Raw genomic sequence first — 17886 nt, forward strand, 5'->3', positions numbered from 1 at the left:
TGACAGTGTACCAACAATTTGACATGAGTAGACTTATTTTGCAAATTTACATATATATACATATATGTATATATAGCTCTATCTTACTCGTTAACACTTATGGCGTGTTTACATAGAGTCGACGGCCGCTTTAAGCAGACTACTTCGGCTAAGAACTTACAGAGCGGTTTTCGCCCGCCTCGGTTCCTGTACACTTCTGTACAATGCAGATATATATCATGTAAAATTTTGTAGCACATTTCTCAAAGTGTTTTACTTCTGTGGCGGGGACGATTACTCGTGGTAGCCACAGCGTCCGCGCTTCGTGAATTCTTAGCTTTCGTTTTGCCGAAGGCAAAGTCGAGTTTGCGCTGGTTCGACTGCTGCTTCTTCGGCAAGCGAATTCGGCTAACAAAGGCTGCTCCGTTGACGTGCTATTTACAACGAGTCGACTATGGCTTTCAATAACTTGTATTATAAATACAAAATAAATAATAAAGTTGTAATATAAATATTATAATATTAGTTAAACACGGAGACAAATTGTTCGAAACGTTCAACAAACTGTCAGGGTAGGTAGCATTGTGATTCCCCCAGCATGTACATCGTGGCAGGACGCAACCACGGACATGTTTAAATTTGTTTGGTCGACTGTCGCTTGCCAAAGGCAACCAAGTCGCTAGATTTCGGCAGCAGTGTTTACTCTAAAAGGCGGGCAAGCGAACGTGCCTTGCCGACCTATTGTAAACACACCATTACCGTTACTTATACACTCCCTATAGCGCCCAACTGTTGGTACAGTAAAGTCGTCAATTATTAGATTTCAAACCTTTTGAGTATAAAGTGTTAAAGTTTAGTGAACATAGTTTTTTTTTTATAAAATATAAGTGCGCATTTGACCTCCATTTCACCTGATGGAAAGTGACGATGAGGTCGACGATGGAGCATGCACACCTAAATAATGCCTATTTCACTCTCGCCTTTTAAAGGCCCAAGTTATAACGTTCAAGGAACAAGTCTGCAAGCAGGGAATTCCACTCCATAGCCGGTCGCCATATAAATGTGGAAGCGTAACGTTTCGTGCGAATCTCTGGAATATCCATAACATAGGGGTAGAATTCAAGCCTATGCCTAGTCCCCCGGTGATGAAAAGGGGAAGGCGGAATTAAATCGCGTGACATGTCCAGTAAAATACCGATGAGCAGGCAACTTTACGACGGTGTTCAAGGTTCTGCAGCTTCGCCTCCATTAATTCCGAGTCATCTATAAGCCTCTTGACACGGTTGTCAATTGAATCCAAAGTGGCTAGGTGATATGTAGCAGAGCCATCCCAAAGGTGGCAGCAGTACTCCATCCACGACCGGACTTGTACTTGGTACAAGTGGCGCAACTGTCCCAGGATCAGCGTGCGCCGCTTCGTACAGGTCGTCGTGCTCCAACTGATAATATTATGTGGGGAAGAAGTGGTGTTGAAAAATGTTTTATAAGTAATAATTGTAGTAATTGTACGCAATACAATTGCTTAAAAAATTAATAAGTCCGTAGGTAGGTAAGTTACATGTTGACAGCTCGATTGATATTGCAGGAATCATGACTGTAAACGAATACTATGCAACATCAATCGAGCTGTCAATACGTACGTTACTTACCTCATAATAATAACAAAAATAATAACGCACACACTCAACATAGTCCCGCACTAGGGAAACTGTGTCGCGGGTGTCATGGAAACACATAGATAACCACAAATTACACCCAAACTCACGAGAGAAATAAATAATGTAGGTTATACGAATATTTCTCCCGGCCCGGGAATTTAACCTGGGACCTCTGCGTGGCAGTCCGGAATGGTAACCGTTCGGCCACAGAGGCAGTTAAATCTACCTACTTACACAATACAATTACTTAGAAAACAATTTAGAACCACTTCATAACTTTCGTTTTAATTTTCGATTAGATGACATCTGCATACAATTGTACTTACTGACAATTGAGACTTACTGACAACGAGAACCAATATGTACCACAAGCTTCACCCAGGTGGAGAACCTAGGTGGAACACGGGTTCGGACTAAATATGAGCGCCGCGTCGGCGCGCCGCTGCCGCCGTGTTTACCGCCGCCGCATTTACCCCCGACCGCGCCGCCGCCGCCGACAAATGCAATCAGCGCACCATTTAGTTTTGTTTGATCAGGGGGTCTACTCTCGATCGCCGTCCGACATCCGTCCGAAACAATTACTGCCAAATAAGCAATACTTGACCAAATGAAAAGACGCGTGATGAGAATGAAGGTTCATACTTGATACTTGTCTTTTAATTTTGTCGAATATTATTTATTTCACAGTAATTGTTTCGGACGGATATCGAGAGTAGATCCCCAGGCGTTCCGATCGTGCGCACGCGCTTCCGTATTGTGTATATGGCGACTAAGATAAAACTTAGTGACTTTATATTCGCAGATGTTTTGTTTAAAACATTTGTAAATTTTTTGTGTCGATATTTTCACTGCGCATACACAACACGGGAGCGTGGGCCGTACGATCGGAACGGAGATCGAAAAAATATTTGTATAACGGTTTTTGTAAAAACAAACACCGTTATATAAATTCGTTCCATGGTCGCGCTCGCGCCGCCGAAACGCCGCCGGCGCCGCTGACACTTGTTCGTCGGCGCGCCCCCTCTGGTTGGTCTATTATCTGCACTAATATCTAATTCGGACACGGAAAAGCGTTGTATTACGGGGAAGAAAAGTACCAGTAGTCCTGTCAACAGGACTAGTGGGAATAGAGGGCTATTTCATGATTGTTCTGTATTAGTATTGCTGTTGTACCACTGTTTGTGCTGCTTTCAGATTTGGAAAAACTTATGGAAATGACACACGTGACGCGAAGCGATGGCTGCGTGGAGACTTTTCGTCTTGAAAATGTGCCAGTGGCGTATGGTGTAAGCTATTATATGCACTTTGAGCGACAGATGGAGCCACTGAAGAGACAACAGACCCGAAGACAGGCGTATCATAGCCAAAAATCAATGGTAGGTATATTTTACTTTTCGTCTAGAAAATTTTAGTACAATAAAGAAACTTTCAAGTATAACAGTTTTTATTTATTGATATTATTTATTAAGTAGTAATATTAAATTTCATACAAAACGCTTATGCTACGCTATTATTGCGTACAATAATCATGTATGTATTAATATACACCCATTCTGGCTAAGTTATTTTTAAACAATAATAAAAACAAATATCTTTATCAAATATCACTTTTTTACATATCTATTTATGAGCAGTTCATTCTATTGTTTTTTCGAGTTCCACTCACTTATAAGTTTGGCAGCCAGTGCGAGATTCTCATCTTTCTGCAAAATAAAACATTAATTTGTACGTTGTTCTTGCTTAATCATAATCCGGAACCGAAAGTCAAAGAGAACTACAGTACCGGCACGCTATGATAGATATGGCACCGTTTTGACAGATTACAATAGTGAGATCAAATCTCAATTCATTCTCGAAAAAAATATATAAAAAATATATCTCAATTTTGACAATTTTACAGGTGAAGAAAAAATAATTTATATGGCATCTGGTTTATTACATAAAAATACGTAGTGTACATATGTACATGTGTAATAAAAATATTTAAAAACTACATATTTTTATTTAATAAACCAGATGCTATACTATAAATGACGTAAATATTTTTTTTTCTTCGTCCTGTTAAAGTTGTCAAAATTGAGATAGTACCGATTGCCAGTTCACAGTTGAAATGCCGAGGTGTGTCGTAAAATTATACATCCATGATTTTTATTGCACGTCACTATTGACAACAATGTGCAGCAATTAGCTCCTTCAACGTAGTTATGAATTAATACGAAACTTGATGAGCGGACGAACGTCAAAACGGCCATCATAGCGTGCCGTTACTATAAGTAAAGGTTACACTAAAACAAAATGTTTGGCCGGACACAGTGAAACTCACTTATATTGTACATGTCAATTTCCAAATATCCTGTGTTTTCACAAATATATTAATTATGAATTATAAAACATTACTGTACGTTTCGTCCTCTTACCAGCTTATCACATAGTTAGTACCTGGATTTAGCTATGTTCGGCCAGATTTTATAAAAATGGAACTGTGTAATCACACGTAATAATGTGAGTATACCTTTATGTGTCACACAATTTATAAAAAAATAATTTAATCCGAAATACGAGTATTCGTTAATTCGGTAAGTGTCCGGTCCCAATCATTTCGGGTTTTAGGGTCCAGCAGCTTGATTTTGATCGCCTCTCCCGTTCCGAAGTTGCGTCTTTTCCGAGTCGAGGCGCATAATTGCTATTCACAACTGGCCGATTGGAAACTTTGACATTTGTAATCGGAACAATAGTTGATTTAACTCACAAATTAGAAAGATATAGTAGTCATCGGGTTCATCTTCTCGCTCGGAAACCCATCTGATTTCGAGAGTACCCGATCGGTTCATTCCGATTTGAATGTGGGATATATAAAGCATGCAGAAATGACATTCATAACTTATATCAGGGTTTCTTAAACTATGGTCCATGGACCCCTAATGGTCCCACCGCCTACCTACCTAGGCAGTACCTAAGTTAGAAAAATTGGCATACAATATGTTGTGAGTAAATAAGGACTGTGGGCGTGACCTGTTTGAATTTTTGCGCCCTTTGTTGGCCATCCATTATTGGAGCGAGCGAGACGCGCGTCAATGCAACTCACGGGCCTTTCTTATTCTCGGAAAGGGTCTGTGCGCTCTTTTTAGAGGGGTCCATGATTAGAAACAGTTTAAGAAACCCTGTTTTATATCTTTTAATATCATACCTTGATGAAGCAGAATCTTGCGTAATTTTCTCCCAAACTCTTGTGCTCCTGCGAGTAGAAAGCAGTCGGCGGTATGGTTAAAACGCCCGTCTCTTTGGCAAACTTCTTTGTAAACTTGTAGTCTGCATATTTATCTGCCTCTGTTGATAAGTCGATTTTGTTTTCTGGAATGTGATGGACGATGTTAGTGAAGTAGATTCTACTTTTACCAAGACTGATTTAATACTACACGGGCCTACAGGCATTAGCATCGTGTCGATACTGTTCTCTAGCCAAATTCGATAAAGTTTAATTACAAAACGATGTTAGGCTAACTAATGATAGCAGGTGAAAAGAACATTATTTGTCAATGTTCAATATTTAGGCTAGCTATGTTCTGCTCGCGTAATAAGAATTTAAGTAGGTGAATGGGTCATGTAGAAGTAATACTTATCTAGCCAATAATATAAAGTAATAATTATTAATACAAAGATCGAATACTAAGAAAAAATTCCTTCGATCCGGCTGGATTCGAACCAACGTTTTCCAGCAAACCGTGCCAAACGCTATGCCAACTTAGCCACGGAACGAACTAGCGCAGCCATCTGTGAGAAATTTAGAATAAAAACCAAAAACAAAAATCTGCAATAAGCACATAGAGAAAATCGTAAGTTCTGCTAGTTCGTTTCGTGTTTGCTACACATTGGAAATGAGACTATTTTTAACCGACTTCAAAAAAGGATGAAGTTCTCAATTCGACTGTATGTTTTTTTGTGTATGTATGTTATGCGATAATTTGTGAACCAATTTTGATGATTCTTTTTTTTGTTGGAAATCTTCCATCTCTAAGGGTGGCAAACTAGGGGAAGAATGACTTTTGAGGTCGGTTTTTATAGTACTATGTACTGATTTGTTCGGATCTGAATAGCGTATATTTGTTTTTTTGATTTAAACAAACTTGGGACCTCTAAAGAACCCTAAAGAAGTCGTTGGTTTATTTGAAAACACATGCGATACAAATCCAACATAATAGTTTAATTTCCAATAACTACAGAAAACATGACAATAACTAACTATTAAGAAAGTCCATTTTGTCAATATTTACTTACTAAGTTTGGTCCAGTCTGCGACCACGAAGTATCCTCCTTCAGGCACAGTGGGGTTGAAACCGTTCTCGCGCAGCGCCTTGACGAGAAAGTCTCTTTTGGGCTGAAGCTCGCGGGATGTAACGGTGAATATGCTGTCGGGCGTATCTTGACGCGTTAATTCGATTTCAAATGCTTGGGCCAACGCTTCCTGTTATACATGAACAATAAAACATGACATTTATTACAAAATTGGTTAATATGGCCTGCGCCCACTGACGGAAAGGCAAGGGATTTTTAGGTGACGAATAACGCACACGAAATTTTAGGTGGCGAATAGTAATATACCTTAGATTATGACATAGTAGCAAAATAAAGATGCTTAGGAATGCAGAGTCGGCAGCCTCTGGAATGCTCGGCAGCCTTGGGGAAGCTTCGGCAGGTTTGAGGATGATTCGGCAACTATGGGGATGCTTCGGAAGCATTCAGGATGCTTCGGAAATCCGAGTGCAGCTATACGGGGCGAGGGGAGGCACGGCAAGACTGATTTGAAGAGAGACCAGGCGCGAGCACGATGTCACGACGGTATGATTCGGCATGAAGATACCTCAGAGAGTCATACCTAGGAATACAGCGGCGTAATTGCCATCAGTGTGCGCTTGCATGTAGGGATGCCCTGCCAAGTCATCCCGTCAGAGGGCGCCGGGCCTAAATTTGCAATCCAACAAAAGGTACTAGCTCTATTGCACAAGTATGGTTGGGGACTTTAGACGTTATGCAAGGGTATGGGAGCATTAAAATCCTTAACAATTCAGGAAATTGCATTTATTTTAGTACCACTAACGGAACAACTCTTTTAATATAAAAAAGTCACCTGTATGGGGGTGCAGCAGGTGTAGACGCAGTTTTGGTGCACGACCTGCAGATTGCGTATGAGTTCAGCCGGCCCGTATGCCCATCCGATCTTCCAACCTGTTACCGAGAACGTCTTGCCTGCAGACCCCACTGTGATCGTGCGCTGCCACATATCAGGCAACGTCGCTGGAAATAAACGCATCGTCAATAGGTAATTAGTGACGTGCTCTGAATACTCCATATCCTGGTTTTTTCCCCTGTCGCATAGTGCGTGTGGCATTGTAGCTCCTAAACTTCTGATTTGAGGATTTTGACGCGGCGTTTTTTATTTGACGGCTAACTATTTGATGAACATAAAATACGATTTAAGCTTTAATATAAAAAAAACATCATTTCGTATTGGTTTCGAATACGAGAAATGACGGTTCGAAATGACATTTTATTCATGATGTGATGACAGGGGTCATTTTGTCTCTAGGTGTACAAGCGATATGCTTAGCGAAAACTAATCGGATGCAGAGTGCAAACGCGCTTAGTCTAGGGATCCCAAACATCAGACATTTAATAAATTTGATGATGATAAAACTTTCATAGATTTCTCATAGATGGCGCTACGGCTAAAAAGTCGTTGAAAACCCAAATACAAAGACACGACAACAAGCAATAGAAAATTCGTGAGGTCCGCTGGTTCGTTCGGTGGCTTAGTTGGTATAGCGTCTGCCACGGTATGCTAGAAGGCGTCGCTTCGAATCCGGCCGGATCGAAGGAATTTTTTCTGAGTGTTCGATCTTTGTATTAATAATTGTAACAAACTAGTGGAGTAATTTCACAAAAAATAATTGAATATTAATTCAATATAAATTTAAAATACAGTTAATAGCGACATCTCTCGCCAGGACTAGTAGCTGCAAAGGTATCTAACTGGGTGATAAAACTTTCATAGATTTGTCATAGATGGCGCTACGACTAAAAAGTCGTTGAAAAACCAAATACAAAGGACACGACAACAAGCACATAGAAAAATTCGTGAGGTCTGCTGGTTGGTTCTGTGGCTCAGTTGGTATAGCGTCTGCCACGGTATGCTAGAAGACGTCGCTTCGAATCCGGCCGGAACGAAGGATTTTTTTCTGAGTGTTCGATCTTTGTATTAATAATTATAAGATATTTATTTATTTTACATCAACTTACTTGTTCAATTGACTTGAAACTTCGAATACTATGGGAAAAACGATGACAGCAATATATAACTCTATATGGTAACTTTGATCTGATGTTGCAACCTGGTCAATTTTCAGACCATCCCCTCCTCAACGTACAGTACTATAGTGTTTGGGATTACTAAATTGGTTTCGAAGAGTTGTTGGCTACTGTTTCGTATGTTTTGTATTTTATTTTTTAATTTAAGTTTTATTTACTTTTATATCCTTCTGTTCATGACAAATGGACGTAAGATACAATTTTGTCCTAAAATAGTTATTTAACAAGTTGGGTTCAGAATTTCATGCATTGTGACGTAAATTATTTGTTTTCAATATTATAAGGTACGTCTAGGTAGGTATTAGTGTTGTAAGCACGGAAGAAAAAAAACAATGGAAGTGCCTCGATTACTATAAGAACCGCTAACGCCAAAACTCACTTATTCATAATTTGAAACGCTATGAAATCTTGATAATGATTGGTCGTAGTTTCAAATTAAAAATAAATAAATTCTGGACTGTAACTTTAAATGTAATTTAAACTTTACCCCGTTGGCATATCGTCGTTACTTATTATTGGAAGTAATATTTTGATTATATATTTAAATTTCAAACAATGTGCTGACATCTTGCGATTAATAGCTGAACGACGACACGTTAGATATGTTTATTTCGTTCTTAAAAAAACGATTGTACTGCAGCTGTAGTATAAGGTTTACTTTCGTTACTTGTAACAAAAAAATTATAACGATAAAAAGAAAATTGAAAATTTATTAAAATTAAACATAATAAGACTTAATGATGATAAGAATAAATAAAAAAAATACCATAGATAATATTACAAGTGCGTCCATGAAGGCATTTTTCTACGATTTTCGAGATATTGCGCGAGATAATTTACACGACCATAACGTACAAAGCGATAATGGCGAACTGGGCTCAAGTTTCCGGAACTTTGCGAACTGTTGGCACACGTGACACGCAAACTAAGCACTTATTTTATTACTTATTATTGTTCTGTGGTTGTAAGAGACGTAAGGGAAAAAAATGCCTGATAATATAAATATCGCGCCATGTAGCGGACTATTAGGAAATATAATCTCTTCCAGCGACAACACTGATGCACGGACGTGACAGTTACCGTTCTTGTTCCGTGGCTCTAGAGGCGTTATTCGAAAAGTGCTTGCTGTGCTGTTGACTGTACATTAGTAGAACCATTATATGTTGGTGCCTAAAAAGTGTTTGTATGTATAACTTTGTAAAAATCATTCCTTTGTGTTTTTATCTGATTGCTACTTATAATAGTCTTATCTGGATCTCGTATCTTGTATATTATGTATATATAATAATCTCGTATCATACATATAATGTATATACACATGTATAGAGTATATCAGTAAAAAATATAAAAATAAGTATTGTGCACATACGTGGTGGATGACGGTAATCGAAAGTTTAGATTCTTACCTATCCGAATATGCTGTTTCGGCGGATACACTATCCACTCGTAAACTTCATCGGAAAGGCAGAGTACGTTGAACTTCTTACACAGATTTGCTATTTTCTCCAGGTCTTCCTTGCTAAACACCTGAAATTGATTGCCACTGATTTATGAATTTGTAGGTTCATGTTTCTTTCTTCCGAGGTTTTAGTACCAGTTAATTACGTATATGTGGACAGCAATGTGCTCGCTCTGTTGGAGCTTCAGATCAGCTTGGTCGGTTATAAAAGGAGCAACAGAATTGTATCAAAGTTGACTTATATATACAGGGTGGAAAAAAAGCAATGGGACGTGATGGGGAAGTACCTTAAATGCTTAAGAGCGCTAATTGTGCATATAGAACATTTTTTTTTCTTAATATGAATAACTGGGCTGGAAATCAAATCTATTACTATTATATTTACACTATTTTACAGTAGTATTGGATAGGATCAATAATAAGGATAACATATTTCCAATAAACATCGTTCATAACACAACAGTTAGGTAGCATTTAAAGTACTTCCCCTTCATGTTCAATATTCGGACAACAGCACATCAGACTACACATATTTGTGTTCGAAAATCGTCTCCAGTGCAACGGAACAAGATCTGTCAATGTGTAGCTTGATGTGTTGTTGACTGTACCATTGATTTTTTTCCACCTTGTATTAAAAGAATGCAAATATTGGGTATCCATTACTGCACCGATTCCTGGAAAAAATCAGTGCCCATGGTTCATCCAAGTGAATCAGTCAGGTGGTCCATGGGTGCGAAGGGATTTTTTGAATGTCTATATTTTTCAAGTGCAAATCTCCAGTCTACAATAAAAATATATTATACTGTGAGTACCTTTCCAATTGGATTGTGTGGTGTGTTCAAAATGATTATCTTGGTTTTTTTATTGAACATTGAAGCCAGTTCATCCCAATCGAGATCCCAGTCCTCTGATGTAGCTCCATCCGTTTTCTACAATAATAAAAAGTTAAATTCTAGTTGCACATGCATCTGGTTGTTCCGTTTACTTTTCCTGTCTTGTATGCTGAAGAGGATTAAACAGGTATTTGTAGATAAATGTGCAATTGATGCGTTAGTGCACTATCTATTTAAGATAACTTATTTATTTGCCGAATCACAGTACCTTACAAACAAGCTTATGCCACAGGTACAATGGCAATGATAAAGAAAAGGGGCTAGTCTAGGTTTGCGGGTATGGCCTGGAGTGTTATATAGTGTGTAGGTGTAGAGTTGTGTGTACTGTGTCGGCAAAAAGGCCTGCCTCAGCATTATCAAACATAACATAACCATAGGGTAACCTGTCGTTAGACCTGTCCGCAAATAATTTCAAACAAAAAAAATATAAAGTATCTTACAGGTTGTAAAGCAATGAATCTGGGTATGCCGCCGGCACATTTTATCATGAAATCGTAGCAATCGAAGAAAGGCTCCACAACGATTACCTCATCACCGATCTCTGTGTGACCTGCAATTTTCATAACCCATTTTAAGTATGAGTAAGCCTGGCCTAGTAAGTATGAGTGGCCTAGTAGTTTACTCTCTGTGCGCTGATAAGGTTCCGGCTTCGATACCCCGTAGCAACAAACTTGGCTAAATGGTTGGGTAGTGCCCCTGGAGTTATTTCAATAATTTAAGTACAAGGTGACGCTATATTTGTATTAATACGAAAGTGCTAAATAGTATACTAAAAGTGTGGAATACACAATCAACCAATCCCATAATTATATATTTTTTTCATTATTTGCAGCTACATGGAGTTAGCTTACCTAAAATGGCTGAGTACAAAGCTTCATAAGCACCAGAGGTTACCAAAATTTCATTCATTGGATCTATTTCTCTTCCGATGCGAGGTGAATACACTTTCGATAACGCCTGAACTAGTCGTGGGTGACCCTGCAATGTTTAATAAGTATTATTTCAGAATTGTAACTTATGACGATAACATGCTACGAATTTCATAGATAGATCCTTTTATAGTACATAGGGTGCACTATAAGTTTCCGGAACTGGCCACTTACATAAACAATATGTAAAAAGTAATTACAACATTTGAAAATGGAACTCTTTGACTGTCACCTGTTTTTACATTGTGGCGTCATTTTAGAAATTGGTTGTCTACGTCACCATGGATTTAACGCGTGAAAATTTTCGTGGTATGATTTTCTACGACTTTAAGCGTAATTTAACAGCTCAGAGGAGCTTCCCTCGGCTTCAAACTTTTGCCGATAAAAGCACCATGCAAGAGGACTATTTATAGTTGGTTTGCAGAATTCAAACGCGGTCGTGTGAATCTCGGTAACGAATTTCGTGATGGTCGCCCGTCAAATGCTGTGAACAACAAAAACATCGATGTTTTGCGCCGTATGATCAAAACAGACATGCATTTGACATACCATGAGATTCGGGCATCTTTAGACATAGGCATGAGTCAAATACAATCAATACTACACAAACACATTTGGGTGTGAAAAAGCTGTGCTCTCGGTGGATCCCACACAATTTCACTATTTCGCTCAAAAAACGGATTACGTCACTTGGAGTATTGCCATGCTTGCCAGATTCAACGAAGGGGCGTCAAATTTGGTGTGGGACATAGTAACAGGTGACGAAAACTGGACATGTGGTTACTGTTGCTTTGGAGAATCGTTGTACCGTGAATAGTGATTGGTACACGACCATTTGTTTGCCGGAAGTTATTGATAAATTCCGTAAAAATAACCGTAAACGCCGTATCATCTTGCATCACGATAATGCCAGTTTTCACACGGCCAGACAGACAAATGAATTTTTGAAGGTGAACAACGTTGACCTTATGAGCCATCCCGCGTACAGTCCCGACCTGGCACCTTCTGACTTTTATTTATTTCCAAAAATTAAGAACCAGTTACGCGGCCAATGATTTTCATCACCTGAAGAGGTTGTCGAAGAGTATGAAAAATATGTTTCAGAGATTGTCACGGAGAAGTGGCATAAATGTTTTCAAAATTGGTTCATTCGTATGAAAAAGTGCATTAACGCTAACGGAGAATATTTTGAGAAACAATAAATTAATTGCTGACCATTTATAGTATTTTTTTTTCTTATTCATTCCGGAAACTTATAGTGCGCCATACGCATTGTTCGAACTCACAAAGCCTCTTGTATATTGATGTGCACTCCAGTTAACACCATCTGAAGCTATGTTAGTCAGTGCCTTGGCGACATGATGTGGAGGTTGGTAATCAGGGAAGCCCTGACCAAGGTTTACTTTTGGTTTGTACTCTAATGCTAACTGGATGTACTCTACCCTGGAAAATAAGACACATTTGATAATAAAGAATTCTTCGAACCTATAAAAGTTGTGAAACTTTATGAAGTTTAAAAATGTGGTGTAGAATCTCGGGTGACAATTGCATTGATTGAATGATTACTACCACTACCTAATTCTTTACCTAATAATAATCTAAAATATGTTCTATTTACTATATAAGAGAGGGAAAGGGATGACAATTTATTTTTACATATTACATATGGTTATTTTTAGTAGTTGGTAAATGCTAACAACTGGTAGTACACAATGTACTAATTGTACAAAAGAACATTTTACGTGTGGAGATTTTTAAAGGGTGTAGTGAACATTTGTTTACCTACTGAATATTACAGTCACTGTTAATCTAAAGTAAATACTATAAATAAGTATAAATATTGACTATTATTGTACTCTCTTAATAATTGGACTTTGGAGTAGACTATGGATTTCACATAAGGTCATCAGTGTTTATCTGTATCTACTGGTTTTATTAAATAGAGTCATGCTAAGCGTGACCATATGTTCCGCTTTGAGCGGGACAGTCCCTCTTTTAAGCTTTGTGTACTGCTATCCCCAAAATACTTTAATAGCAGCAGTAGAGCTCCTTGTGAGCTCGTCCAGAGACATACTGCCACCTTACCTTTTTTGCCGCCAAGAGGTGATGTGAGCATTACTGCGTTCCGGTTATGAAGGGTAAGGGTGCTGGTAAAATTAAAGGCACATGGGACTTGTCAACTTATGTCTCATAGTGACGGGCGCAGTGGCATTGCCCCTCAGATTTTTGTGATTTAAAGCAATGACTGGTACTGCAAATGTTATGGCTAATCGTGTCACTTACTATCAGGTGGGCGACTTGTATGTGTTTTCCGTCACTTGAACTGAACAATGTCCCGTTTTGACATACGTGACCTTATTTTAAAAAAATAGCGTGAAAGCGAAAAATATTATAGCCAGCCTACCAGACTACACAATATTAGTTCTTTTATAATTTTTGATCATTAAACATTTTTTAGTCCTTTTTAATTTTTTAAATCTTTAATCATTAGGTCACTATCATAAACATGTGTTTTATTTTTAAAACAATAATAAATTTACGGGCGTCCCTCTCTGGGGGTAAAATATAATGGTCACATTAGTCATGCTCTTTATTGATTATAACTTTATAGCATTTATATTATAATATGATATATATTTAATCATAAGTATAAAGGTGTTTACTTTTCTTACATTGTCCAGAAACGAATTATAAAATACGAAATCATGAAATGGCTCACCTCATGGCAAAATGGCATTAGTGGAGTTACGTCAAAAAAGTTTATTTCTTCATTAGACACTTATGTCATTCTTCCATGAGGGGTGCACATTACATTATGTAATTTACTATATATATGTAATGTCCTGAAAAATTACACACAAATCATAAATGGGTATACTCGAAGACAATATGTCATTAGCTATAAGTTACAAATTTTAATTCTAAAAACAATGTCAATTCTTTTTAATTTTGTACAAGGAATATCACAAGAAAATGTATAAAAGAGAAACAAAAAGTGTGCTATGCTACTAAGACCATCTTTTATCACCTTATCAACTATGGTTTTTATATTTTTATTATTGCCTACTAACACAAATACAGTAAAGATAAGAGAGCAACCTAAATGTTTAAAATTATCTTATGCACTTAGTGTTGTATAGAGATCATGATTGAATTGTTGTCATAATTAGTTTACAATTTGACATAACAAATACTGATATTCTATCATTCAGAGTAAAGTCTTTTAGAAGAATCGTTTCCTACCAAATGAAATCAATGTAATGCTAAATTATTGATTCATTTATATCTAAATAGAGAAATTTTGAATTAAAATTTTGTACCAACAGGCGAATTTAGGAAAGGGAGGGGGGGGGGGGGGGCTTTACTCAGAGCAGAGAGGTACAGACCTTCCCTCTTCCTTCCTTCCCGAGTTATTTGAGAATGTTCGCCATTTTATATATTATTTTCAACTCTCAACTTGACAAAACCGTCCCTATACATGCGGTGGCTCAATTCTAGCTGATATTAACTCTTTGCTGCTTTGACGATCAATAAAGAATCAAAAGACTATTTCTCAAAATATTTGTACATTTACAAAAAAGGGGTATTTCTTATTATAATAACGTCCAAAAATAAATAGATAGAGATAGACAAGATTTTCCATCTTAAACATTTGTTTTTAATACCACGATGAGTGAAAAGTGTAATCTTATTATTTCATTAATTATTTCACCTTTTTCATAACAATGTTTTTTACTGTTCATAAAAAAAAATTGCTGCCCCCCCTGACCTCAAGTGTTTGTCGCTTCATAAAATACAAAATGTCTCATTAATAAGGTGCATGTTTCTGTATTACAGACCTTGATTGAATGTAGTTTCAGTATTAAAGTGATTTGATATGTGGTTTCATAATAAAAATGTAAGTAATATGCCAAAAATAAAATGAGTCATACCGATTTACTTTTCTTTCGTTAAGTTTGATTTCTACTTTCACTTAATTTCCGAACTCATACCTTAGATTTTTGCATGGGCATCACTAGAATCATCCTTATTGTCTGGTGGTTTGGCGTCCTCTGCAATATTTTTCATGACAATCAGTCCAAACGTTATGGTCAATATTTTCGTGACATTAATAGTTAAGTCCTTTGTCATGATAAGGTGAGTATTGATTTATTTATTCCTTCGTAATACATGTAAATTAAAAGTTTAATAAGCGTATTACATTTGTAATATCAGGTTATAACAAACCATTGACATTTAAAAACTCATGTTTAAACTATTGTTTCGTAACATTTTTATGCATTTAGTTATATAACAGGATAAAGCTGAATGTACACAGTTATTACTTGATTTCGACAATGCAAAAAAGAATGAGTTTGGCAGTATGCAGACATATATGTCCATGTTTTGCATATAAATGATTGTAATTCCGATGAGTTATATATGTAGTAATGTTACGAAAATTGCATTTATCTAATAAATAGGTTACACAAATTGCATTTATCTAATAAATAGGTATTAAAAAAAATCCCTTTTGATTTTTAAGTACCAATTGAAATTATATAAAATATATAAATTATATAAAATACAAATTTTGTGATTTAAGTAAGGAACCAAACTGCATTTTCTAAAATGTTAAAGAATATATTTAAATATTATTTTTTATTTTTTATTTGCTCTTTGCCATATTAATTGATTTATTGCCTACTATTATTTAATGTCATAGTGATTAAATTAATTATATTTTGCCAATGTATAATAGCTTAATGTTAAAATTTTTGTAGTGTCGTGCACCGTAGTGTAGTGTATCGTGTAGTATATGTCGTAACGTGCTTTTGGTTACGTACAATTATTTTGAGAAATAGTCAAAAATAATAATTTGGACTTACCATACGCTTTTTTCGCCAGTTCCAAACCTCCCTGGAAGTCTGAATTTGTCACCCATATTTGATTTACTATTGTCACACGGGGGACGGTTCGCAGGGGGGCTAGTCGCCAAACGTTTCACCAACTGTAGTTCACAATTCTTTTGCACAGCACAGCCGTGACTCTTTGCAGCCGCTGTCAGGACGTAACTGCACCTAAACATTGTGTACACTCGTAATTAGAAGACGACTAAAAATGACTTAACCTCTTTATCATGACAGCTAAGTCGTTCTTATAGATAAGAGTCATTGTGTTGCGTTACGTAAATTAAGAGCAATTACGGAACTCGAGAAATAAACTATTTGTATGTATTTAGATTGGAATTCAAGTGCTACACATGGATAGTGGATACACACATATCAATGTCATTGTCATGATGTCATGTCAGCGAAAGTATACCTGTATTTATTACAACGTCAGATCAGTGTGACCAAAATGTAAATTGATTGATTGATCTTGCTAGCTCGGCTGCAAACTGCTGAAATCTGCTAAACATTAAAAAGAACTCATATTTTGTATGGAAATCAATACATAACAGATCAATAAGTCAAGGGGACTGCTAATCTCCATAATATAGATAGTAACTCTGAAAAAGGTCAAAATTCTGTCGTGTAATTATGTAGATGGCGCGGATCTACTATAGCTATTCTCATCTATATGATGAGAATAGCTTACGATGTAGTCTAAATAATATTATGTAAATGGTCGTGGATATCAATTAATTCCTCCTTAATATAAAATCAATGAAGTCACCTTTTTTCTTCAAATATTGATTTGCTAAAATTCCCATATATTGAACTTTGACAAACATGCGTGTCAATAAATGCCATTACGAGTTTCAAACTACATAATTTATACATTTTAGTTTGCAACACACAATACCATGTAATGTGGGTAGATGGCGTTAATCCTAATCAAAATAAAAGAATAGCCGGGGACTGTCTGGATCCGTGCAATAAGCGCCATCTATTTGATTTGTTTACTATTACTAGAAAGTAGAGAAGCTTTGATAAATTGTAGTTTGTCCATGTAAAACAAATTAGCTACAAAAATAGTTATTTGGTACTCATTGCGACATCATAGGTATTAAATACAAGATAACGCTGCGCTGTCTTGTTGCCATTGCGATAAATTAGCCGGCGTCGTCTTGAATTTCGTCACCACAAAATCACAAGGAAGCTGTACTTTTAACATTGTTGTACCTACTAAAGATTCTTTGTTAAATTTATAACACAATTTTTTTTAACTTCTTCCGTTTATTTGTGCGTCCGTGTTCGCTAATCTTTACAATGGCTGAATCAATTTGAATGGGGTTTACAGTGACATTAAGTTATGGTTGGATTAATTTTTAGTGTTTGTTTCATTTAAATGAATTGGTAAAAAATATTAAGTACGTAACTTTTAAAAAGATATAAAAAGGTACTTATGTCAATTTTAAAATGGGTGCACAAGTCGGAACAAGTGCATGCGTTGATCAAACGATTGGTATAATATGTGAAAATAGGGTGCTAAAAAATTTGAAGTCATCAGTAGATCTGCAAAGTCAGTGACACAGTATGTATAGCCAGATTTTACAATTAAGCCGCAGTAACGGTTTTAAATGAATATAGTTTTCGGTTAGTCTAAGTTACGCTGTGACTTTCAATAAAGCGCATGGCCAGTATTTTTTGAAAGTGTAATATTTAAGCACCCAATCTGTT

General features: G+C 36.7%; 2 protein-coding genes across 2 annotated transcripts in view; one reads left to right on the top strand and one right to left on the bottom strand.

Moving 5' to 3' along the window:
- Nucleotides 1–3066, top strand: part of LOC113232776 (UPF0605 protein GA14893-like) — a 28759-nt gene extending 25693 nt beyond the window's left edge. Inside the window, exon 8 of the mRNA XM_026467561.1 lies at nucleotides 2832–3066. Within this exon, the coding sequence (XP_026323346.1) occupies nucleotides 2832–2901 (70 nt within the window). The 3' untranslated portion in view covers nucleotides 2902–3066. The remainder of the gene's footprint in view (nucleotides 1–2831) is intronic.
- A 103-nt stretch (nucleotides 3067–3169) lies between these two features.
- Nucleotides 3170–16513, bottom strand: LOC113232775 (kynurenine--oxoglutarate transaminase 3). The gene is made up of 10 exons (XM_026467560.1): nucleotides 16150–16513; nucleotides 12568–12724; nucleotides 11204–11330; nucleotides 10793–10902; nucleotides 10272–10388; nucleotides 9407–9527; nucleotides 6763–6929; nucleotides 5913–6099; nucleotides 4825–4988; nucleotides 3170–3340 (listed from the first exon to the last, which is right to left on the bottom strand). The coding sequence occupies exons 1-10, from the start codon at nucleotides 16347–16349 to the stop codon at nucleotides 3278–3280; spliced, it is 1413 nt and encodes a 470-aa protein (XP_026323345.1). The 5' UTR covers nucleotides 16350–16513; the 3' UTR covers nucleotides 3170–3277.
- Nucleotides 16514–17886: the final 1373 nt, after the last annotated feature.

The sequence above is a fragment of the Hyposmocoma kahamanoa genome, unplaced genomic scaffold (genome assembly GCF_003589595.1).
Source record: "Hyposmocoma kahamanoa isolate Upper Pololo Valley unplaced genomic scaffold, ASM358959v1 78, whole genome shotgun sequence".
Taxonomy (NCBI): domain Eukaryota; kingdom Metazoa; phylum Arthropoda; class Insecta; order Lepidoptera; family Cosmopterigidae; genus Hyposmocoma; species Hyposmocoma kahamanoa.

Coding starts and splice junctions, on each gene's coding strand:
- LOC113232775 (XM_026467560.1), bottom strand. CDS start 16,349: ATGTTTAGGTGCAGTTACGTCCTGACAGCGGCTGCAAAGAGTCACGGC. Junction 12,725..16,149: donor ACTGGCGAAAAAAGCGTATG/GTAAGTCCAAAT, acceptor CTTATTTTCCAG/GGTAGAGTACATCCAGTTAG. Junction 6,100..6,762: donor CCTGCTGCACCCCCATACAG/GTGACTTTTTTA, acceptor CATGTATAACAG/GAAGCGTTGGCCCAAGCATT.